The sequence below is a fragment of the Zalophus californianus genome, chromosome 4 (genome assembly GCF_009762305.2).
Source record: "Zalophus californianus isolate mZalCal1 chromosome 4, mZalCal1.pri.v2, whole genome shotgun sequence".
Lineage (NCBI taxonomy): Eukaryota > Metazoa > Chordata > Mammalia > Carnivora > Otariidae > Zalophus > Zalophus californianus.
The window spans coordinates 5,884,048-5,906,718 of NC_045598.1; the positions used below are offsets into that span (position 1 = coordinate 5,884,048).

Consider the following 22,671-nt stretch of genomic DNA (forward strand, 5'->3'; position numbering starts at 1 on the left):
CACGGCCCCGCCCCGCGGGGTGATGCTGCAGCAGCAGCAGCGGCGGGCCGGGGGCTGCCGGGCGGGGACCCGAGCTGCGCGCGGGCCAGGCAGGAGCCCGGCCTCGGAGAGGGATGCCTCCTGTCTCGACCCACAGGTACCCCCGTTTCCTCCCGCGCCCTCGGCACAGCTGCCCAGCTTCGCGCTGGAGCGACTCGGCGTAGGCCCCCGGGTAACCAGAGTGCCAGGATCGGGACGGGAGGTTGGCACGGAGACCTTTGTTCTTCCTTGATGTCTAACTAATTGACCTGTAAATGGAGCCCCCGGTGTCGCCCCCTGAGTGCGGAACCCTCGGCCCAGAGGAGGTAGTGGCTGGGTGACGGATTAATTTCACCCTGGCTGGGAGGGAGAGCACACACTGGAATTTGCCCCAGGCTTTCGCTGTGCTTCTTGGCGCCGGAGGCCTGATCCCGGGTCACCTGGGCAGGTGTCATCAGCTTCCGGTTCGCCTCCTGCCTGAGGCTGGACCCTCCTGATGGCATCTCGGTCAGCATCCCAGGATTAAGTTTAGGATGAGTTTATGGCCCAGGGTTTCTGCTCTCTTGACACGGTTGAAACAGGAGGCTGATGGCAATTCAGTTCATTCTGATCTCATCAACAAATAACTTCTCAAATTATTTCTGAGGTTATCATACTGTTTATGTTTTTCAGCTTTTATGGGGAAGTAGAGTCAGGTGCTAAGGAAACCCAAGTTCAATGTGCACCTGGCCAGGGTCTTTGGGATCAATTGGTTGTCAGGGAGAGAGGCGGGATTCTGGAGAGCAGAAGTGAGGAATGGGCCCCGATTCAGTAACCAGCGCATTAAATACACCCCTTCGGGTCCACGCAGCCCTTTGCTGGAGTGGACCTTCAAGAAGGTTTTCTTGAAATATTAACTTTGGGAATTGTTGGAAGGGAGAGTGGGGAAGGGATGTAGCCCCGTGGGACCCCAAATTACACGGGCATTGTTTATTTTTATTAATCATTTGCGGCTTAAACTTCCCATACCACTTTGAGGGATTTGTTACGTGAAACATCCTCTGTATTCGAGAAACACAGTGGGCACAGCATAGAAACTTTGTGGGTCCAGCCACATACATACTTTTTTTTTTTTTGGACTGAATTAATACTCACAGAGTGTGATCCGGATGGCAGGATGGTCTGGTAAATATTTGTATTTGTGTATTAAAATGCTATTTCATTATTTTAAATTTCACTTTCATTTTTTATAACATTCAAAAATGAATTTTAAACATTCTTCTTAGAGTAAACTTTCATGGACAGCTTTTAATAAATGTATTCTTGAAATGAAAATAGTAACACTGATCCCCCAAGTTGAAAATGAACCCTCTGGGAAGCCTTTCTGAAGTCCAGGTTTCGTTTCTGGTTTAGATGCTGGGTGGTAAGGCAGGGGTGTGGTGGTCTCCCTTTTGCGAGGGCAGGATGAAGGCTGTGTTTGAAAGCCGGGGGTGGTGGGCAGGTGATGGTGAAGTGGTCACATCACAGTGGAGACATGGGTTAACCACATAGTTCATTTTAAGTAGGGCCAAAAAGGTTCCCCTTTGCAAAAGTATGCTCCCACCGTATGCTGTTTAAATCTGAAATTCTTCCAAAGTGGGCCATGGTTCTTCATTCTAAAACGAAAGGCGAGGTTTCTAATGCCCTGCCCTTAAGTTCACTTTATGGGGATAGAATGCTGATAGGAAAGAGCGGTGCCCTGTGCAGAAGGGGCGAGGAGCAGGTAGAGAGGCCGAGAGGGAGTAGCCCCTGCGGTGGGGGTAGGGCCGTGACCGGACAGGCGGGGTCAGGTCAAGCTCTCCCACACACCTGTGCTAAAGGTCTTCCTTCTCACTTTTAAGGGGGTGGTCTTATTATGTGGTCTTCCAATGGGCACTTTATTTCTGTGGTTTTAATGAATGAGTGAAGCTCCAGGGAATGCTAACAGCCTCCCGGGTTTTTGAAGGCAAGACTGGCCAAAGAAAGATTTTTCTGGAGTGTTTACTATGGGCTGAGCTAGAACAGGAGGAACAGAACCAAGAAGTTTAGCTTTTTTTAAAAAATTTAAGTTTGACTTCATCTTCATAAATGAATTATGGGTTTTTAAAAAAGTATTTATTATTTAGGTTAGAGAGCGTGTGTGTGTGGTGGGAGGGAGGAGGGCAGAGGGAGGGAGAGAGAGAGAATCGCAAGCAGACCCCCTGCTGAGCACGGAGCCTGACACGAGGCTCAATCTCTCGGCCCTGAGATCACGACCTGAGCTGAATCAAGGGTCGGACGCTTAACTGCCTGAGCCACGCAGGCGCCCCTAGTTACGTTTTTAATGAAGTATACTTTGCCTACACAGTTCTCAGGTATACCTGTTCTTCTTTTAGAGATAGCGTGGGATTTTTCTAAGGTCACAAGATAAGCCATCTTATCCCCACCTGTCCAAGAAGTAAGAGTAGACTGGGTCTCTGGGTGTGTCCATCCCTGGCCTCTCGGTATGAAATCCATCTCTTAGCAGTGGGGCCTGGAAGGCTCAGGTGGTTAAGCATCTGCCTTCTTGCTCAGGTCATGATGTCAGGGTCCTGGGATTGAGCCCTGAGTTGGGCTCCGCGCTCAGCGTGGCGTCTGCTTCTCCCTCTGCCTCTGTGTTCTCTCTCTCTCTCTCTCATTTTATTTATTTAAAATAAAATCTTAAAAACAAAACAAAAATCCTATCTCTCAGCAGGGCCACAAGACCCTTCGTAGTCAGCTAATCCCTTCCCAAGGGCTTCATCTCTCACCCCCCTGACATGGCGCCCGACTGTTGCACATACATCTCCTTTACACAGGTGCTTCCCACTGCTTAGAACTCCTTCCCTCCACTTTCCACCCAACTCGGGGGCAAAAACTTTGTCTTTCCTTTATCTCTGTGACCTTGGTGTCTTGGTACTTAGTACTCAGCCAGATGGGAGGATGGGTGTGTAGGTGAGTGGATGGATGGGCGGATGCATGGGTGTTTGGAAGGGTGGAAGGGTGGGTGGCTAGATCAGAAGAGGAGTGGGTGGCCGTGTGGTATGGGTGGGGATGGATGGATGGGTCGGGGGAAGGCAGAAGGAATGGAGAGATGGATGGGTTGGTGGGTTAACACAGTGCTCTGAATCCTGCTGGGGCGTCTCGAAAGAAAATCACTTCCACCACTGGTGTCTTCCCAACAGAACGAAGACAGTCCCCGAGTAGATAGGGTGGTGGTTGCGGGGGTGGGGGTGGGGGGCAGCTTAGGACACAAATCTGGAGCGATGAGGCATTTCGGAATGCTTCATAAAGAACTTATGGACTAGTGATAATGTGATGGAAGGTGATGAGTTAGCATCAGAAATAAGGGCCTCATTTTTAAAGCTTAAACGTAATTTTGAAAAAAAAAAAAAAAGCCTGTAACATTAGGAAACCTATCAGTGTTGGGAATGTCATCTTGGGTTTGGGGCCTACTTCTCAGGCAAGATGTCTATTTCTCACCCTCCCTGGTGTCCCCCGCTTTTTTGGGGGGGTAAACAGTATGCCTATTCAGGGTGTCATCATTGACATGTGGGATTCAGGGTGTTTGGTTTATTTCTTTAAAGAGAGCATTTTCAAACACGATCAAAGTCTCAGTTCTCCTGACTTGACTAAAAATTCACTCATCCACGGGGGCTGTAAGGAAAGGCCTGGAATTAAACTCGTGCATCTGCTTTTAGGCAAGGGCCCGAGCCTCCCGGGAGGAGGCGATATAGTGATAGGCAGGGTGACCGCTGTGACTTTCTGTCCCATGAAGGAAGGGCTGTCCCCTGACCAGGCACAGGTGCTCAGGGTGCCTGTAGGTGGGTCCTGCCCCAAGTCTGGTCTCCCCACCTCTCTGCTCCCCTGGGGCAAAATTCATCCCGAAAATGGGCTGCAAGTCCTAAAATATCCTGGCACCCTTCGGAGCCATGGGGAGCCTAGCTGCTCCCACCTTCCAGGAGGTTCCCTGCCTGGCCGTCCTCGTGGAGCCTCTTTAGGGGTTGGTCTCCTTGAGTTTTAGTGCAGGGACCTGAGGACTGGGGTTGTCCCCCAGAGCAGGGACAGAGCGCCGGCTGAGCCACATCCACAAGCAGTAGGAGCCTCTACTCTGGGGGGCAGCGTTAGACTCTGAGAACTCATCCCTTCTCATATGACAAGGACGAGCAGTTGCCAGTCAGGCGGGGGGCGGGGGGGGCCACCTGGAAAAATGAACTCTGATGGTGGAGGCCCTGGTGAGTGACTGTCGCCCCTGAACGGGCTTTCCCCACAGGAACACCCACCGGCCCCCCCTACGATGATCCCCCCGGCGAGCAGCACCCCTCCAGGAGAGGCCCTGTTCCCCAGTTTGGCTCCTCAGGACTTCTGGAGGTCTCAGATCTCGGGCTACTCGGGGTCCGTGACCCGGCATATCAGCCACCGGGCCAACAACTTCAAACGACACCCCAAGAGGAGGAAGTGCATTCGCCCCTCCCCACCCCCACCCCCCAACACCCCATGTCCGATCGAGCTGGTGGACTTTGGGGACGTGCACCCCCAGAGGTCCTTCCGGGAGCTGCTCTTCAACGGCTGTATTCTCTTTGGCATCGAGTTCAGCTATGCCATGGAGACCGCGTACGTGACCCCAGTGCTCCTACAGATGGGCTTGCCCGACCAGCTCTACAGTCTGGTGTGGTTCATCAGCCCCATCCTTGGTGAGCCCCAGCTCAGCCCCGATGGCCAATGGTCTCCAGAAACCTCTGGAAGCTTCCAGAAGCCTGAGTTGAAGCGGCTAGGGGGTCCCAAGGGGACAAGGGAGGAGCAAGAGTTAAGTTTTGCTCATTAGTTTGGAGCTGTGGGAGAACACAGGTAGGGTCTCCACACCCCGTATTTTAAGTGACTTTATCTAAACCAGACCACACGAGAGGCATTTCACCGACCCCCAAGGATTCCCGCCATCTGATATGGAGCTATCACTGGAGGATCCAAGCAATAACGCTTGATGTGTTTTGGGTCTGGGAGGTCCTGGAATTTCTTGGATTCCCCAAGGAAGGTCATGGCTGCTTAAGTGCCTTATAGGGGCCTAAGTAGAAAATGTGGGCAGAAGCTGAGCTATTCCAAGAGTCCGTCTTTTGTTTTTCTAGCTCAGGGTTGCGTACTCCGAGTTTCATCATTTATTCGCTTGACGCCCTGGGACGTTTGGGTGCAGGTGTTTGAGGGCTGTGACGAGGCTGTCTCTGTCCAACGCGGGGTACGGGGTAGGGTGAGGGGACCCCAGCAGTGACCACTGGCCTGCTCTGTTTCAGGATTCCTACTGCAGCCACTGTTGGGTGCTTGGAGTGACCGATGTACCTCAAGGTTTGGAAGGAGACGCCCTTTCATTCTTGTCCTGGCTATAGGTCTGTTGTTTTGGAACTGAAATAAAGTGGAAAAAAAAAAAAAAAAAGTAAAGAAAAGAAAAAAAGGCCCCAACTGCTTCCTCTTAGCAAAATCTAAAAGAGTGTTGACCAAAGCAGTGACGCAGATAATTTCACGGGCATGGTGGCAGGGAGCACCCCGTAACCCGGCCTGAGTTAGCTGTGACAGTCTATCCCTTTGATTTTTTCAGAACGGGTTAATAAAGCGTATGTCATTCCTGCCCTGCTTGACAAAATAAAAACCCTGATCCAAGCAAAAAAAACAAAAACAAAACCAAAAAACCATGGTGAGTCTGCAGGTGACTTTTCCAATGGGCTGTGCTTGAAGTTTGGTTAAAAAGGAATTCTCAGGGCCCTAAAGGTTCTAGACTGAAGCGGCCAGCTGGGCGGGGGGGCGGGGGGGACAGAGCTGCTCCGCGTTTCCTTGGCGTGACTTTTGCTCTGTCCACAGGGGCATTGCTGGGCCTCTCGCTCCTGCTCAACGGCAGGGACCTGGGCACGGCGCTGGCCGACTCGGCCGACAACCACAAGTGGGGCCTCCTCCTCACTGTGTGCGGGGTGGTGCTCATGGACTTCAGCGCTGACTCTGCGGACAACCCCAGCCACGCCTACATGATGGACGTGTGCAGCCCCGCCGACCAGGACCGCGGCCTCAACATCCACGCGCTGCTGGCAGGTAGGTCTCCCCGCCGCCGCGGCTGTGGGGGGCTGCGCGTCCCACTGTGGGCGCTTCTGATCGCCCTGATGCAGAACCCGAGTTATAAAACTCAAATATACGGGGGCGCTTGGGTGGCTCAGACGTTGAGCGTCTGCCTTCAGCTCAGGTCATGATCCCGGGGTCCCGGGATGGAGCCCCCCCGTCGGGCTCCCTGCTCAGTGGGAAGCCTGCTTCTCCCTCTCGCTCTGCTGCTCCCCTTGCTTGTGCAAGCTAGCTCTCTCTCTGTGTGTGTCAAATAAATAAATACAATCTTTAAAAAAAAAACCCTCAACTATAGGGGTGAACACTGACGTGATTGAAAATATATATTTCAGACGATGTAGTTCAGCAGCACTATGTAGTGTTGATCTGTGCACACACGTGTACGAACTGTAGGGATAGCTACCTGTGTGCATGTGTAAGTCTCCGTGTGTATGATTCTGCGTGCGCCTTATTCTCATAGTTCGAGGAGTTACTTTCTACCAAGTCACCACGAACCCTGAATTGGCCAGAGCTCAGTCACCGCCCCTGGGAAAAGGACAGGGTTAGGTTCCTGTGAACCTCTGGTCCCATTTTCATCAACCCCATCAACCCCTAAACTTGTTTTATGTGTTTCTGATTAAAGACACCTTCGAAAGTATATCATGGGTTCACTAATATGGAACGTGTGGCCAATGCATGGCACGTGCCTGAGCAAAGCTTATCTGACACACGTGTTTTCTTTATAAGACACGGCACAGCCTCCTGGGACCTCCAAACAAGAGACGGCGGGGCATCAGCTCTACACCGTTTTAAACGGTGATGTCAGCCCCCCCTCACCCCCCCCACCCCCCCGCCGCGGAGAAAAAAAGGCAAAAAGCCTGCAGAAATGTGGCATCATATAGATGACAAAAAAGTTGGCTGTCCACAGTCTTGAGGGTTGAAATAAGAAGGCAGGGCATCGCCTTGTTTGGCCTCAGCTGGGGCCTAGTGCGTCGGGCAACTCCAAGTGCTTGCTCTTCTGCACATAGCTGAGTGTGACTGCGGGTGGAGTGCGTATTGACTGGGGTCACAGACACATTTTAGCGAACAGGTAAATGGGCACATACAGAGTCTGCATATGATGAGGAGTCACACACATGCGTGCCACGCGCACACACACGCTCGAGTCGTGCTTGCTGCAAACGGGAGAAACGTGCCTATGGAGCTGAGACACGAGGCAGGAACGACCACAGAGCCACAGAGCCTGTGTGATGAGCAGAGGGGAGAGGTGTGGAGCGTGAGGATGATCCTCAGTGAGCACGCACTCGAACACTTCCAGAGAACTGACTGCGGCACAGGACGAGAATTCAGGATGATGCTTGCTTATCCAAGTAGTCTCGAAAAATCAGTACTTTCAGCTTTCTTACACAAAACATGTACCTTGTGCAAAATAAAATGGAATCAAACAACCCCATTTCAAATAGCATCAGGAAGTGTTTCTAAAGGGTCAAGGGAAGGACGTAACAAGCCTGGCGTCTGCAGGCCCTGGACGGACAGGCGGGAGGCCAGGGCTCCAGGGCCGGGAAGCCAGAATTGGTCTGGGCTTTTCCTCCTGTTCAGTGTGTGACCCTGGGCCAACTGCTCAGTCTGTCCAGTCCCAGTTGCTTCTTCTAGAACATGCCACTGCTTGTCACTATTTACACACATGCGTGGTTGGGGGGCAGGGAATTTCTGCAGGGGCCTCGGCCGGGCCAGTGCTGGGGTGTGGAGGGTAGCAAGGAGGACCCCGTTTTTTACCTTGTAGTCTTCTGTATTGTTTCTTTTCTTTTCTTTTTTTAAAAGGTTTATTTATTTTGGAGAGAGAGAGAGAGAGAGAGAGTGCGCACAGGTGCACTAGTGGGAGGGGCAGAGGCCGAAGGAGAGACAGAATCCCGAGCAGACTCCACGCCCAGTGCGGAGCCCGACCTGGGGCTCGATCTCACCACCGTGAGATCCTGACCTGAGCCAAAATCAAGAGTCAGATGCTCAACTGACTGAGCCACCCAGGTGCCCCTCTTTTCTTTTTTTGTTGCGTTAGAATACATATAATAAAAAAATTACCACCAATTTTAAGTGAACAGTTCGGTGGCGTCAAGCAACATTCACATTGTGGTGGGGCCGTCACCACTGGTCCACCCCCACCCCCAACAACTTTCTCATCTTGTAAAACTGAAACTCTGTCCCCATTAGACACTAACTCCCCATTCCCCACGCCCAGCCCCCGGGCTCCCACCGTATACTCTCTCTGTCTCTGTAACTTCGACAGCTCTGAGTCCCTCATATGGGGGGGCCTTATGCAATATTTGTCTTTGTGTGACTGGCTGATTTCACTTCCGACAATATTCATCGCTGTTGTGGCGGGTGTCAGAATGGCCTTCCCGTGTAAGGCAGAATAGCACGCCATCGGGCATAGAGGTTGTCTCGCTTGTCCATTCTACCTGTTGATGGACACTAGGTGGCTTCCACATTTCAGCTAGTGTGACTCAAGCTGCTATGAACTTGGGTGTGCCAATGTCTCTTCAAGACCCTGCTTTCAGTTCCTTTGGCTATAAACCCAGAAGTGAAGTTACTGGATCGTACGGTAATTCTATTCTAAATTTTCTGAGGAGCCTCCACACTGTGTTCCGTGGTGGCTGCCCCATTCTACACCCCACCAGCCATGCACAGAGGCCCTGATTCCCCCACATCTTCGCCAACACTTGGTATTGTCTCGTTTTTTGATACAACCCATCCTAATGAGTGTGAAGTGGGATCCCACTGTGGTTTGGGTTTGCATTTCCCTGATGCTGAGCATCCGTCCCTTCGTGTGCTTCCTGGCCACCCGTATGTCTTCTTGGGGAAAAAGAGACACTAAATAGATACGTGAGTCCTTTGCCCATGTTTGAATCAGGTTGTTTGTTTCTTCGAGGCTGAGTCGACGTACCATTTCTTTCCTGTGAGAATATATTTGCTTCAGTAACTGTTTTTAAAAAAAAATGGTTAATAAAGATCATCTCAAATCTGACCTTATTTAAGGGCCACAAAATAGCAATTGTGTCTTCAGAAGAGGCGTGAGGAAGCTCACTGGGAGCGTGGAACGTGGGAAGTTAAGAATACTAAGAGGGGGACATGAAATTCAAAGGCCTGTAAGGACAGTCGGGGACAGACGAGGGAGTTCTAGGGGGAAACTGTTAAGTAAGTGGATTCAGGGCCACGTGCCACCTTGAGGGGTCCGTGGAAGGTTGAGCTGCGTGTGTCTGAGCCCAGGCCTTGCCATAGACGTTGCTATTTAAAAGCGGCTGGTTCTCCCCGAAGCGGAGGGTGGCCAGATCGCATGAGCTGTTTGGATACAGCAACAGCAGGAGTAAACGGAGAGAACTCGCCTCCCAACCAGCAGATGGGCTCGAAATGCAGCTGAACTCAAAATAAGATAAGGCCGCAGGCCCGTGGTGTAGCAGGGAGGGGGGCCGGGGGTGCTGGGGACGTGGGAGCGGGCGGCGGGGAACAGCACTCTCTCTGGAGCTAAGTGCACGCGGCGCTGCTGGCTGGGGGCAACGTGGCACCACCCTCATTTTTACACCGTGCTGCATGAATCAGTTTGCCATTTACCTGTTCCCCGAGGCCGGGGGATGCAGCGAGCAGGAGCAGAGGGCCGGATCCGGGCAGCCCTGTTGTTTCCTGCCGGCTTGCCGACCCGGAGAGCAAGGGTGGCCGTCCTTGGTCACCACTGGGGGTGACTCCTAGTGGTGACCGTGCATGAGGATGAGGGCATCAGGCGAGCAAGACCGGGGTGGCCATGAGAATTCCTCCCACCCCCTCCCCCACACACACACACACACACACACACACACACACGTGTGTGGTCCACGTGTTGGAGATGAGATCTTCCACATTTGCCCGACACTGACATTGGGGGCCTGGGGCTCCTCGAAGGGGGCTGTGACCCCGTGTAGACATTCAGTAGTCCAGCAAGGCCGTAAGTGGGACAGACGTGGACGGGCAGGCACCGTGCCACTTGCTCTGGAGCCCGGCAGCTCCGGGCAGGAGAGGGGGCCCCCGAGGCGGCCCCCTGAGAATCCCATTCTCCTTCGCATTTTTGCTGGGGTTTAAGAGGGCCCGATGCCGGATCTGGATCCCCCCCAACAGATTTGGCCACCTGAGTAAGACACAGAACCACGACTCTCGAGGGCCGTCCCCCTCCCCCTGCCTGCTGGAGGTGGGGGGACTTAACCCCGCTTCTCTCCCCAGGCCTCGGAGGAGGATTCGGCTATGTGGTCGGGGGCATCCACTGGGACAAAACCAGCTTCGGAAGAGCCCTGGGCGGGCAGCTGAGGGTTATCTACATCTTCACCGCAGTCACCCTGAGTATCACCACCGTCCTGACCCTGGTCAGCATCCCTGAGAGACCCCTGCGGCCCCCCGGCGAGAAGAAGGCCACCATGAAGAGCCCCAGCCTCCCGCTGCCGCCCTCCCCGCCGCTGCTGTACGAGGAAGGGGCCGGCGAGCCCCTCCCCTGTCCCCCGGCCACCAGCCTGTACACCAGCTTCTCCAGCCCCATCTCGCCGCTCAGCCCCCTCACGCCCAAGTACGGCAGCTTCACCAGCAGGGACGGCTCCCTGACGGGGATCAATGAGTTTGCCTCATCCTTCGCCACCTCCAACATCGACAGCGTGCTCATCGACTGCTTCACGGGCGGCCCCGACCCCTACCTGGCCATCCCGGGCAGTGCCCCGCGGCCGACCATCAGCGTCAGCTTCCCGCGGGCCCCCGACGGCTTCTACCGCCAGGACCGCGGCCTCGGGGACAGGCGGGAGGGGGCCCTGGCCGCGGGCCCCGACGGGGACGTGCTGAGGGTGGGCTCCCTGGACGCCCCCAAGCCGCGATCAGCCGGGATCCTGAAGAGACCCCAGACCTTGGCCATCCCGGACGCGGCCGGAGCGGGGGGTCCCGAAACCAGCCGGAGGAGGAACGTGACCTTCAGTCAGCAGGTAAAAGCGAAGGTGGGGGGTGGGGTGGGGCAGGGGTCAGAGGGCATCGTGTGCTGTCCCCCATCATGAGTTAGATGGAGAGATGGGTTGTCGCTCTGGAAAGACCTCCCGAGCCCCTCCCGGGGCAGACCAGGCCTGCGTGCGGGGGGAGAGGCTGCGCCCGCCCAGGACGGCACTCAGGGGGTCTGTCGGGGGCCCCTCGGCGGCTTAGCGCGCTGGTCACCATCAGAGGGACACTCCTTTGAAAGGCGGCCACATTTGCCCCCCGGTAGTTCATTCAGGCCCAGAGGTTCCTGGCGTGAGTTTGTCAGGAGCAGCCTTCTCCCGTGTTTCTCCCCGTGCCCACCGCGCGCTGGGGCGGTGTGAATGTGGCACCGGCAGAGCTAAGTCTCCCCCAGGGACAGACACCCCACAAGAAGGCCTGGCAGATTTTCTGGGCCTTCGTGTCTGGCCTCAGCCAGCTGTCCCAGAGGCTGCCGCTAAAAGGCAGTGCGAGGCATGGTCTGTGCAGGTGAAGAAACTTCCGGAAGCCTGTTTGTGTTGTATTTCGTGTAAGTCAGATTGGCTGGAAGGCCACCAACTGGTATGTGGAACTTTCACCACCATCAGAATCCGCTCTCTTGAGGAGGCCACCTTCAATAAAAGAAAGGCTATGTTGTCACTTGAAGCAAACGGAGCAGTTCTGGGGCCCACCTGCCCTCAGGGGGGTCACAGGGTGAGAAAGGGTTCCAGGGAGAACTTGGAGTTTCTATAAAACCGTGTGGCCCCGACGGCGGCCCGAGGACGGCGGGGAGCTCGGAGGTGCGGCCTGCTGCCTTACCCGGCCTGTGGCCGCGTCTCCCCGAGACCTGAAGCCACCCAGGCCGCGGAGGGTCTGCTCCTCAGCCAGGCGTCCCCCCTCTCTGCGCCCAGCAGGACTGACGGACGCCCGGTTTCGGGGGAGGCTGACTGGAGACACATACATTTTGAGGTGGCTGCTCCTTTTCTCTCTGGTTGAATCCTCAAGGGCGCCCGTGTGTCTGGTGCGCCCTTCTCTGGGCGCGGTGGCTGGTCATCCCCGTGCTGCCTTCACCGTCTCTTGAGAGTGACTGTCCTCTGGCCGGGACACCTCCTGGGCTCAGGTCTGGAAAAGGTCTGAAGAACCAAAACTCACTAGAGGGTTAGGCAGTCCCATTACCGTGGGAAGAAAGAGATTTCTCTAAGGGCTCCAGGGCGTTAGCCTCATCCGCTGATGACATCAGAGCGCTCGCCTGACCTTTTGTCAATAGGGGTCATCCTAGGCTTCGAGATGCAGTTCCTTAGTTATGGTTGAAACTCTTGTTTGAATCCTTTCTTCTAGGTCCATTGCTCAGTAGAGTATCATTTATGAGCCAGCTCTTTTTTTTTTTTTAAGATTTTACTTATTTATCAGAGAGAGAGAGAGAGAGAGGAAGAACGAGCACCAGCAGGGGGAGAGGCAGAGGGAGAGGGAGAAACAGACTCCCCGCCGAGCGGGGAGCCCGAGGCCGGGCTCGATCCCAGGACCCTGGCATCATGACCTGAGCCGAAGGCAGCCGCTTAACGACTGAGCCACCCAGGCGCCCCTATGAGCCAGCTCTTTGAGGAAAGTAAAGGTCCTGAGCTACACGCAAACACGTGTAGCCTCACGTGGGCACACAGGTGTCAATTCAGCAGTTCCTCCGGCGGCCGTGGTGACAAGCTCCGTGGACATGGCTGCCCGTGGGACCAGAGCCCTGGGCTGTTAGCTTCCTCTGGGTCTCCCCACTTGGCTTATCCAGGAGCCGACAACAGCGCGGGCTCCCCCACGGGGCCAGGGCCGCGTTCCTTCCTCACCCTTGCTGCTTGCACAATGGTTAACTCCCCTGGCTGGTGTCTGCACCAGCGACCCACGCAGGGCGACTGAGGAGTGACGCCTTCTCGTGCCAGCAAGGGTTAGCGAACCAGATCAGGGAGTGGGTTTGCCGACGGACTGGTGCTCCTGGGCCCCAGAAAGAACCCTAGCCCTGCGCCCAGGGCCGAGGTCAGTGTTCTTGCTCCCGGCACCTGCTCCGTCGGCCGCCCCAGCCTCCGCGGAGGTGCGAGTCCCACCGGCCCAAGAGAATTGGGAACAGATTCCCCGGTCACCTTGCAAGAAGTCTCTTTGATACCCTGCTCTTACGGAAAAGAAGGGATGTTTGTAACATCTGGATTTGAACCGACCCGTAGTTCTCGTATTTCAGATGTGTCTCCCGTTTGGCAAGGTATCCACTCACTCTCTGTGGCCCAGATCTCTCGTCCTGTGGCCACAGCGTGGGCGCCCCCCAAATGGGGCTGTTCTCGGCTGCTCCAGGTCTGTGATGAGACGACCTAACGTTGGCTCTCGTTCAGGTTCAGGGTGGCGCTGCACGGCCTCTGTGTGTGTGTGTGTGTGTGTGTGTGTGTGTTTCGGATTCACTTTGTCGTCGCAGCAAAATCCACACGTCCCCTCGAGGGCCGGAGGCCAGTGCTCTGACGAGGAGCTTTGTGTGAGCTTCCTTTCCAGGTGGCAAATATCTTACTGAACGGCGTGAAGTACGAGAGCGAGCTGGCGGGCTCCGGCGAGCCGGCGGGGCAGCCCCTGTCCATGAGGCACCTCTGCTTCACCATCTGCCACATGCCCAAGGCCCTTCGCAATCTTTGCATCAACCACTTCTTGGGTGAGCTCCCGGCAAACCTCCCTGCGCGTCCGCGTCCCAGCCTGGGTCTCGCTTTGCGACGAGGCCGTGATGGGGACGGGGCTCCCTGACCTGGAGCTCCCTCCCCCGCCGGCCTCCCAGGACGCCCCAGAGCCCCACGTCCCATCCCGGGGGACATCTCCCGTGCATCTAGATCCCCTAGATGCCACCAAGGGCAGGGTGTGGGGTGGGGCTGCCCCGGAGGGCTTTTCTCCAGGAAGGGCCAGAGAGATGCCTCCTCCAGGCAGCCCCAAAGTAAGCCAGGTGCTCTGGATGGAGGCACACCCCGCCCCCCGTGCCGGACACCTGGTCTCCCCAGAGTCCGAATTCCCATTCCCGAAAGCTCTTCAGACCACTCACAGTTAAGTGACAGACGCCGTTGGTGGGTCTTGTGTCTTAAGCCCGTTTGGGCCTCAGGCTGTCTTACTCCTAGAGCCGAGACAGACACACAGAGAGACGCTCACACGTGCCCGCGGGTGCCTGGCACTGGCCTTGAGCCCACGACCCTTGGCACTCGGGTTGCCATGGAAAAGCCCGAGCTCGCATTTCATTCCATTCCGTATCTCCTTGCTGTCGGGTTGTTGAGCCTCTGAGGATGATTAACAACTTGAGGTACTCTAGGGCTCTCAAACGCTGTGGGATGTAAATCAGGGTGTCTTTCTGGAAGGCAATTTGGCAACAGGCAAGAATCTTAAAAATGCCCATCACCTTGATTCCAGTGACCCTACTTGGTATTCTTTGCAAGAACATAATCAGAACTGTTACCAAGAATCTATGTCCCAGGTACTCATCACAGCATGATGTATAATAGCCAGACGCTGGGGGGCGGGGTTGGGGGGGCCGTACATGTCCAGCCATGCAAGAAGGGGTTAAACTGATGAAAGGCGTGTCCACCTTGTGCAGTACTTTGCTGCCATTGAAATGGGCCGTTGAGGAAGACTTAATGGCATAGGGACTGTGCATGATAATTATTGGGGTTCAAGAGGTCCCGCAAATGCCACCCCCCTTCCTCTACCGAAGACGGAACTGACACGGACGTCGAGTGTACGGAACCCTGCGGTTTCATCGGCGTTGGAGCAGAACGCTCCTCTAGCCACGTTTGCCCTTCGTGTTCCCCTGGCGTGTTCCCCTCAGTGGCACGCCATCCCCTCGTGCTTGCGGCTGTGTTTCCACCGGCATCTTCTTGTCCCCTTGCCGAGAGGCTGGCGGAGAGCAGGACGAGGCAGCCAGGAGGAGTGACCGCTTGGCTTTCCTCATGGCCGCAGTGTTTGGAGAAAGAGCCAAACACGACCTCTCATGCAACAGAGCCTGTGTTTATAAGGATGTGTATTGGCTTTAAAAAAAAAAAAAAAAAGAAAAGAAAAAAGAACGTACCCAATTTTAACAGAGGGAAAGTGATCTCTGGGTGGTGAGGCTGTAGGTCATCTCTTCATTTCGCTCCCAATCCACGAAAACCGTGTATAACTCTGATCATTGGTCGAAGCACCCGTTGGCGAAAGCAGGGGTCGCGGCGGCACCAGCGGTCACCAGCCCTTTCCCCCTCCCAGGGTGGCTCTCGTTTGAGGGGATGCTGCTCTTCTACACGGACTTCATGGGTGAGGTGGTGTTTCAGGGAGACCCCAAAGCCCCGCACACGTCGGAGGAATATCAGAAATACAACAGCGGAGTCACCATGGGCTGCTGGGGGATGTGCATCTACGCCTTCAGCGCTGCCTTCTACTCAGGTACCCGCCGCCCCCCCGGGAGAAGCGGGGTTGGGGTCCCCTCATGGGAAGTGTGGCTTTAGGGGGGGCGTGGATGAAGGGAGGTCTGCGTCTTCACAGGCTGCACAGGGTGTGGCCTCCCTGTGTGAACAACCTCTTGGGGCTGGCCGGGTGCTGGGCCCGGGGGAGGGAGGGTTGGGGGGGGACTGGGTGTCTCTCCAGACCTGAGAGAGAGCCAGCGGGCAGAAAGGCCAGGCCCGGGAGGGAGGGCAAAGGGGGGGGAGCCCGGGACAAACATGGAGGTCACCCCCAGGCAGGTGTGCTGCTGCCAACCCCCACCCCCCCCATCCTTCCCACGTGGATTCATGTGGCAACTGGTCCAGAGGTGGGAGGGCGGGCGAGGACGGGGGTGGGGGGCAGGTGGGATGGCACGGGGGGAGAGCCAAGCCCAGAGGCTGAGGTGACCCTGAGGTTGGCAGTGGGGGGCCCAGGGGACACAGGAAGCTGAGCAGGATCCCTGCAGGGTGCCGGCTACCATCCCAGCGGGGATCCTGGGTGCTGGTGGGGCCACCAGCAAATTTCACCTCAGGGTCAGCCCCCGGGTTCCGTCAAGGGCCAGGGGGTGGGCGCTTTCGGCCTCGCGGGCCACACAGCCTCCGGGGAACCGCCGGGCACCACTCTGGTGGCTTGGAAGCCGCCTCGGATGAGCTGCTTCTGTCTAACGAGTGTGCGTGGCCGAGTCCCAGTAAGACTTCCATTATGTTCGACGGGAATTGGAATTTCACGTAATTTTCATGTGTCACAAAATACTTGTGTCCTTTGATTTTTTTTTTAAGGTTTTATCCATTTATTTGAGAGAGAGAGAGATAGGGAGAAAGGGCACAAGGGGGGGGGGGAGTGGGAGAGGGGAAGCAGGCTTCCCGCGGAGCAGGGAGACCGATGCGGGGCTCGATCCCAGGACCCTGGGGTCATGACCTGAGCCGACGGCAGGCGCTTAACTGACTGAGCCACCCGGACGCCCCACCTTTTGATTTTTTTTTTTAAAACCATCTCAGAATATAAAACCCAGGAGGCCCCCGGGCAGGCCGTGGGCCGGGCTTGTCCCAGGAGCCGTTTCCCGGCCGGCTTGGTTTTGCCTCTCTGTCCCGCACGCCGAGCCTGTTCGGCGTTTCAGCCCAAGATCCCTTCACCTGCGGCCCCCCTACCCCAAGGCCTGCCGCCCCTCTGGAGCACCCTGGCCCGGGTGCCCTCAGAGCCGACCCCCCCCCCCCCCGCCCCCGCCAGGCCTTCCGCTCTGGGGCGAACTGCCAGCCCGCGGTAGGGCCCGCCCCAGGGAGGTGGCGCAGGGAGATGGAGTCCGCGGGGCCACCGGGCCCTGTGGTGCCGCTCATGTTCCTTTCCGGCCGCAGCTGTTCTCGAGAAGCTGGAAGAGCGCCTCAGCACCCGCACGCTGTACTTCATCGCCTACCTGGCCTTTGGCCTGGGGACCGGGCTCGCTACCCTGTCCCGGAACCTCTACGTGGTCCTGTCCCTCTGCGTAACCTATGGGATTTTGTTTTCCACCCTGTGCACCCTGCCCTACTCACTCCTGTGCGATTACTACCAGAACAAAAAGGTAAGTGCCTCGGGGTTAGGCCTGGCCTCGCCCCTCCCAGCGGCCTGGAGAAAGCCCACCTGAGACATGGTCCCCGGAGCAGCCCCACGCAGGAAACGAGGGGCCCGTTCAGACCTAAGAAAGTCCAGCTGGTGACAGCAGAGCATAAACCTGAGCAGGGAGCTGCCCGGGGAGGCGCCCCGTTGGCGGGGTGGCGGTGGAGGGATTGGGCAGCGGGGAGGGAGGAAGGGGAGGCCCACCCCTTTGTGTCCCCTTCGGGCAGGTTTTGGGGTCACCTGTTAGCACGGGGGGCTCGGGCAAGGCAAGGGAGGCACTCACTTGGGACACAAAAAACTCAGGGATCAAGGTCAACAATAGGTTAACGCAGTATTTCTAAAAAAGAGAGAGAACTGGTGCCGAAACTTCACCACGAACAGAAGACCAGAACTTGAAAGACAGGGTAGGCGGCAGCCCTGGGCCAAGCCGTGGCAGGGGCCGAGGCGAAAGGAAAAGTCAGGAGACTCGATCCTGTCTTTACAGACAATTCAGACGTTTTGTTCAGCATGGATTTTCCTCCAACAGCTTGGCCGAGCTAGGGTTCACCGCACAGAACCACGCAGTTCACCCATTTCCCGGGGTGTGTCCCCAGAGTTGGGCCATCGCCACCACGATCAGTTCAGAACATCTTCGTCGCCCCCCAGAGAAACCCTATACCCATGAGCCGTCCCCCTCTGCCATCCTTCCGCCCGCTACCACGAAGCCACTTTGTGCCTCTCCACATTTGCCGGTCGCGGGACGTGTCATGGAAACGAAACCGTGTCGTGTGGTGGCCTTTGTGTCTGGCTTCTCTCCCTCGCGTCATGTTTTCAAGGCGCATCCACGCTGTAGCGCGTGTCAGGGCTTCCTTCCTTCTTGCGGCCAGCAGTGCTCCCATCAAAGATTCTTTTGCAGTAACTTGGAGATTTTAAAATACTGCATTAAAAGATCACCTCGATACCTGGGTTTCTCGCACCCCCCCCTTTTAATTTGGGGCTTCCGTCACCTCCCCCAGGCCCGGCCCAGGAGGCGTCCTGAGTTGTTTTAGGGGGTTCGGAATGTCTGATGAACCCAGCTGGGGCCAGCTCTGAGCACGATGTTTTTTGTGAAAAGTCACGTCTGCCTGGAGCCCCAGACATGACAGTGAGCCAGACCCCGGGTGGTGGTGGTGGGGGGGGGGGACAGAGGCTCTGACGGCTGGCGGGTGAGTGCCTGCAGCATCTCGGGGACCAAGGTGGGGAGGGGACGGGGGTGGTGTCACCCCTGCTGCCTGGGGCCACCCCCCCCTCCGCGACCACCATCCCCTGCAGCCCCAGAGACGCCTTGACTGGGGAAAACAGACGGGCCAGTGCTTGGTGGAAGGCTGTCCCACCCTGAGCGAAGGGACACCCGGAGCCTCGGGACGCCCTAACTGAATTTGGTCAGCACCCCTGGAAGCCTTGGGCCTCTTGCTCGTAGAGTCTTCCAGAAGCTCACATTCTTGTCAATCTCTGGTCAGTTGCAGGCTCAGGGCTCACCTGTGACCAACCCCCCCCAACCCCCGCAGTGGCTTTGCCGACTGTGCGTTAGACACAGGGGCCCACACTCTCCCCAGGACACACCCGGGGCGCACCCACGGAGCACCTTGCAGGTGCCACGAGGACACAGTCGTCCCCAGGGCGGGGGCTTGGCACCATCCCAGAGGGGCCCACCCCGGCATCTGGATGCGGGGCCGGGGAGGCCGGCACCCAGGGGGTGCACACACTGTGCTTCGTGGGGGTGGCGCCCGTCTGCTGCCTCAGTGGGTGAGGGTGGCCTGTGTTGGGGAGCAGGGCGAGGGGACCCACCCCGCCTCCTGCCAGCGTCAGTCCTGCCGCAGCTGCTCAAAGAGCACATCTTCACCACCAAGCCCCCGTGGGGCGCAGGGCTGGCACGGAGGGAAGGGGGCGTGTCCACCCTGGAGGTCACAAGCACCTCGGAAAAGCGGCCCGAAGGGCCAGGCATGGAGACTGTGAGAGGCGATTTCAGGGTGTGTGACGGGCAGGTGGGCCGGCGGAGGTTAGGGAAGGGGACGAGCCGGGCGGCAGAGTGCCAGCCAGCCTGGCAGCTGCCTGTCTTTCAGGAGAGAGGTAGCACAAGGCCGGGGGCTCTGCAGGCCGGACGGAGGGCCTGTGGGAACGCAGCCCTTCCGCCCCCGTTAGTCACGGATTCTTTTCATTGCTCTCATCTCTCTGAACACAAATATTATTCAACTCTTGGCTGAACTCCCTGCACATGTCGTCGGCGCTGGAAAATGTGAGCCTGCCGTGCGTGGGCCGCTCGGGGCCCCTGGGCCAGCAGGAAACGTGGGGCTGGGTCACCTTGCGGCCCAGGGGTCCCGCTGATGGGTTTCTCCTTCTGGATCAGTTTGCAGGGTCCCGTGCGGACGGCACCAGGCGGGGCATGGGCGTGGACATCTCCCTGCTGAGCTGCCAGTACTTCTTGGCCCAGATTCTGGTCTCCCTGGTGCTGGGGCCTCTGACCTCGGCCGTGGGCAGCGCCAACGGGGTCATGTATTTCTCTAGCCTGGTGTCCTTCCTGGGCTGCTTGTACTCCTCCCTGTTTGTCGTTTATGAAATCCCTCCCAGCGACTCCGCCGAGGAGGAGCACCGGCCCCTCCTGCTGAACGTCTGACACCCCAGGGCCCCGGCTTTGGCCTCGGGCCTGTGCCTGGGGGTCGGCCAGTGAGAAGCTCGAGGCCTTGGTGGACGCAGGACGGGTCTCCTGTGGAATGTACATATGTGATAAAACAATAAACGGCAGCAGCGAAGCCTACGGTTCCTCGTCGTGGCTCTCCCGAGGGCGGAGAGGTCACCTGGGGAGCGGCCTGCTCCCCGTGGGGGCTTGGGGAGGGGGCTGCGGGAGTCGCTCATTGACAGGAGAGGTGCATATGTAACTCGGCGGTTCTCAGTTGGAGGCCATTTTGCACCCCCACCCCCACCCCGGGAAGACATTTGGCAATGTCTGGAGATAGTTTGGGTTGTCACAACTTGGGCGGGTGCCTACCGTCCAGAGATGCCTTAAACCTCCTGCAGTGACAGGGCAGCCCCCACAGCGAAGAATGTTCCAGCCCCAAAGGTCAATTGTACCCAGAGGTGCCCAGAGCCTGATCTAACTGTACACTGCATCCCAGAATGGAGTTAGAGCGTACAATGCTTTTGGGACATTCATTCATTCATTCTCCCACCCAGCCACTCACCCATCCGTCCGTCCATCCATCCATCCGCCCGACAGATAGCCATCGAGTGCCCTGGGTGTGCAGGCAGTGGTAGGTGCTGGGGAGCTGCGAGCAAGTTTCCGCCCTCGTGGAGCTGGTGTAGGAAGAGAGGCAGATCACGCACTGAGTTTCTGTGCCCAAGGATGGCGGTAAGTGCTGTGCCCACGAGCAGGGCAGGAGGACGGGGTGACGGGGTTGGGGAGTGGCCTACACTAGGGAGAAGGGCAGCGCCCTGGTGAAGAGAGGAAGCCATCTGAGAACTGAGATGGCAACTTGCTTGGTGCGTTCGAGGGATCGTAGGCTCCAAAACGCTTGGGTCGCAGCATGTCCGGGAAGGCGGGAACCTCAAGAAGGCGGAGCAGATGCCCTGGTGAACGCAGCTCTGCCCTCTGACTTGCCCCCCCCACCGGCACCCGCCATCTTCCAGTTGATGGACCTGCATGCATCTCTGACTTCTTGCGTCAAGGTCCTTCACCATATGGCTTCTCATCATCTTCCATCGCTCGACGCCCCGAGCTGGCCCGTGCAGCCGGGCAGGCTCTGCTCCCCGAGCTGTGAGTGCGGGCCGTGTGTACCGGGCGGGGTGGGTCGGGGCCGGTCACTGTTGTACCTGCCCACTGCACTGGAGCTGGGCCTGGCCCCCAGCACCCTCACTGCATGGTCCCTGTATTCTGGGGACACACAGGGGACACTGATCACAAGTCCCCCAAAAGCAACGGGGATCCTGGGCCGGCCGCCCGCCTCTGAGGAGAGTCTGGGGTTTATGGGCAGCTAACGTGTCCTGTCATCTTTCTGACAAGTCAGGGACGGTAGGTGTAAAACCCCTAACCCTCTGCGGGGTACCTTACCCACCCCACCACGTGAGCCACGGCCTCCCCAGTGCCATTGCCTGCTGAGGTGGCTCCTATGGGGTCCCTGGAGTCCAGGCCCCTGCTCTCTGTGCCCCCAGATCTGGCCCAGGATCTCGGCCCACTTCCTTGCCTCCAAACTACCCTCCCCGTCCAACCTCCACCCTGCAGCTGGGGGGGCTATAAACACGCCTCAGTGCACCCCTTACCTCTTAAGAGTTTTGAGGGGATTTCTCAGAGCCTAAGGAACCAGGTCTCAACTCCTCACGCCCCACCTGGGCCCTGCCTGTTTTCCCAAGCCCATGGCCTTCTGTACGGCTCCAGCCCCAGGACTCCAGCCACAGATTCCCCTCTGCCACAGATGTACTCCGAGCCTGTGCTCATGCTCTTCCCACAGGTGAGGCCTTTCTTCCTCTTCGCTGCCCATCATCTTCTGAGTCACCGACGTAGATCCGTCTAACACGCCACCTCCTCTGTGCAGCCCGCCCTGGTTGGAATCAGTTGAGTCCTCTCATTGTGCCTTCATGTCATGCCATTTTACCCTTGGTAGTTACAGGCTAAGTGAGGCCAGGCTCATCCTCCCTGCTCCATGTGTAGGTGAAGCGGAGAGAACTTTGGTGACTTTTCAGTCATGCAATTCCTTTGGGCCTCCTGTTTGTCCCGTGCTTTTCCTGGGACCCCAGACTCATCCACCCTGCACTTATATTGCTTACAAGAGCTTTAGACATTTTAGAAAATGTGGTGTCGGATGGCTGGCCCCTGGTCTGGGATGCTTTTGCCCAGAAGGGTCAAATCTTCACGCGAGAAAGAAGGAAGAGGGAGGCTCCCCTCTCCGGGCTTCCAAACCTTGGGCCTTCTTCCTAGAACTTTCTACGGAAACAGAGATTGCTCTTACACGTGGGAATCCGTACGGAGTCAGTGGGCGGAGCAGAGCCCTGGCCACCCCTCAGGCCAGCACCCAAATGCTGCCCTTGACCTTCAGGTCTATTCCCAGCAGATGGCAGGGGGAGCAACCACAGGATCCAAAGCGTGAGGCCCAGGACTCGCTGAGATTTCCACATCTCAGAGAACCACTCTCCGGGCTTCACCATGGAGCTGTGATGATGGTGAGGACAGTGACCACTGCTCACGGGCCCCCACGTCCTACAACGGGCCCTGCGGTGAGCTAAGTGCCTTCTGCAGCCTTCGGGCTTCGTCCTCCCGGGCGAGGGGGCGGAGCTGGCCCGGCTCCGCTTGGCAGGCAGACCTGGACCCGAGACAGGCACCGTAAGTGCTTGGCCCCGGTCACACAGGGTCGCACGCTTGTACCGGGGAATCTGACTCCAGATCTCACGCTGCTTGATGTTTCTGGAGGAGACGTGGAGCTGCCGTGGTCCTTCCCCACGGTCGGTCTCCGCCTGGCTACCGTAAGAGGAAGGGGAAGGGAAGCCTTCGCTCCGTGGGCCCGCGATGAGACTGACGCCCTCCGAGCCACTAAAACCGGCCACTCC

At 57.3% G+C, this 22,671-nt stretch overlaps 1 protein-coding gene across 5 annotated transcripts; it reads left to right on the forward strand.

Annotated features, from left to right (window-relative positions):
* Positions 1-14: 14 nt before the first annotated feature.
* On the forward strand, positions 15-19,886 carry SLC45A1 (solute carrier family 45 member 1). Of its 5 annotated transcripts, none has more exons than XM_027615266.2 (10): positions 15-136; positions 4,286-4,706; positions 5,298-5,390; positions 5,600-5,695; positions 5,860-6,084; positions 10,333-11,072; positions 13,594-13,747; positions 15,313-15,489; positions 16,878-17,083; positions 19,484-19,886. In XM_027615266.2, exons 1-10 carry the CDS (start codon positions 23-25, stop codon positions 19,748-19,750), a joined length of 2,493 nt encoding a protein of 830 aa, XP_027471067.1. In that variant the 5' UTR covers positions 15-22; the 3' UTR covers positions 19,751-19,886. The 5 variants fall into 5 exon arrangements, with proteins under 5 accessions (XP_027471067.1, XP_027471088.1, XP_027471077.1 ...); XM_027615287.1 differs by lacking the exon at positions 19,484-19,886 and adding an exon at positions 17,645-18,056; XM_027615276.2 differs by lacking the exon at positions 5,600-5,695.
* Positions 19,887-22,671: the final 2,785 nt, after the last annotated feature.

Bases quoted from the DNA above. Each gene is read 5' to 3' on its own strand.
- SLC45A1 (XM_027615266.2), top strand. From the start codon at position 23: ATGCTGCAGCAGCAGCAGCGGCGGGCCGGGGGCTGCCGGGCGGGGACC. The intron at 11,073-13,593 runs GTAAAAGCGAAG...CTTCCTTTCCAG, and splicing joins ACGTGACCTTCAGTCAGCAG to GTGGCAAATATCTTACTGAA. The intron at 13,748-15,312 runs GTGAGCTCCCGG...TCCCCCTCCCAG, and splicing joins TTGCATCAACCACTTCTTGG to GGTGGCTCTCGTTTGAGGGG.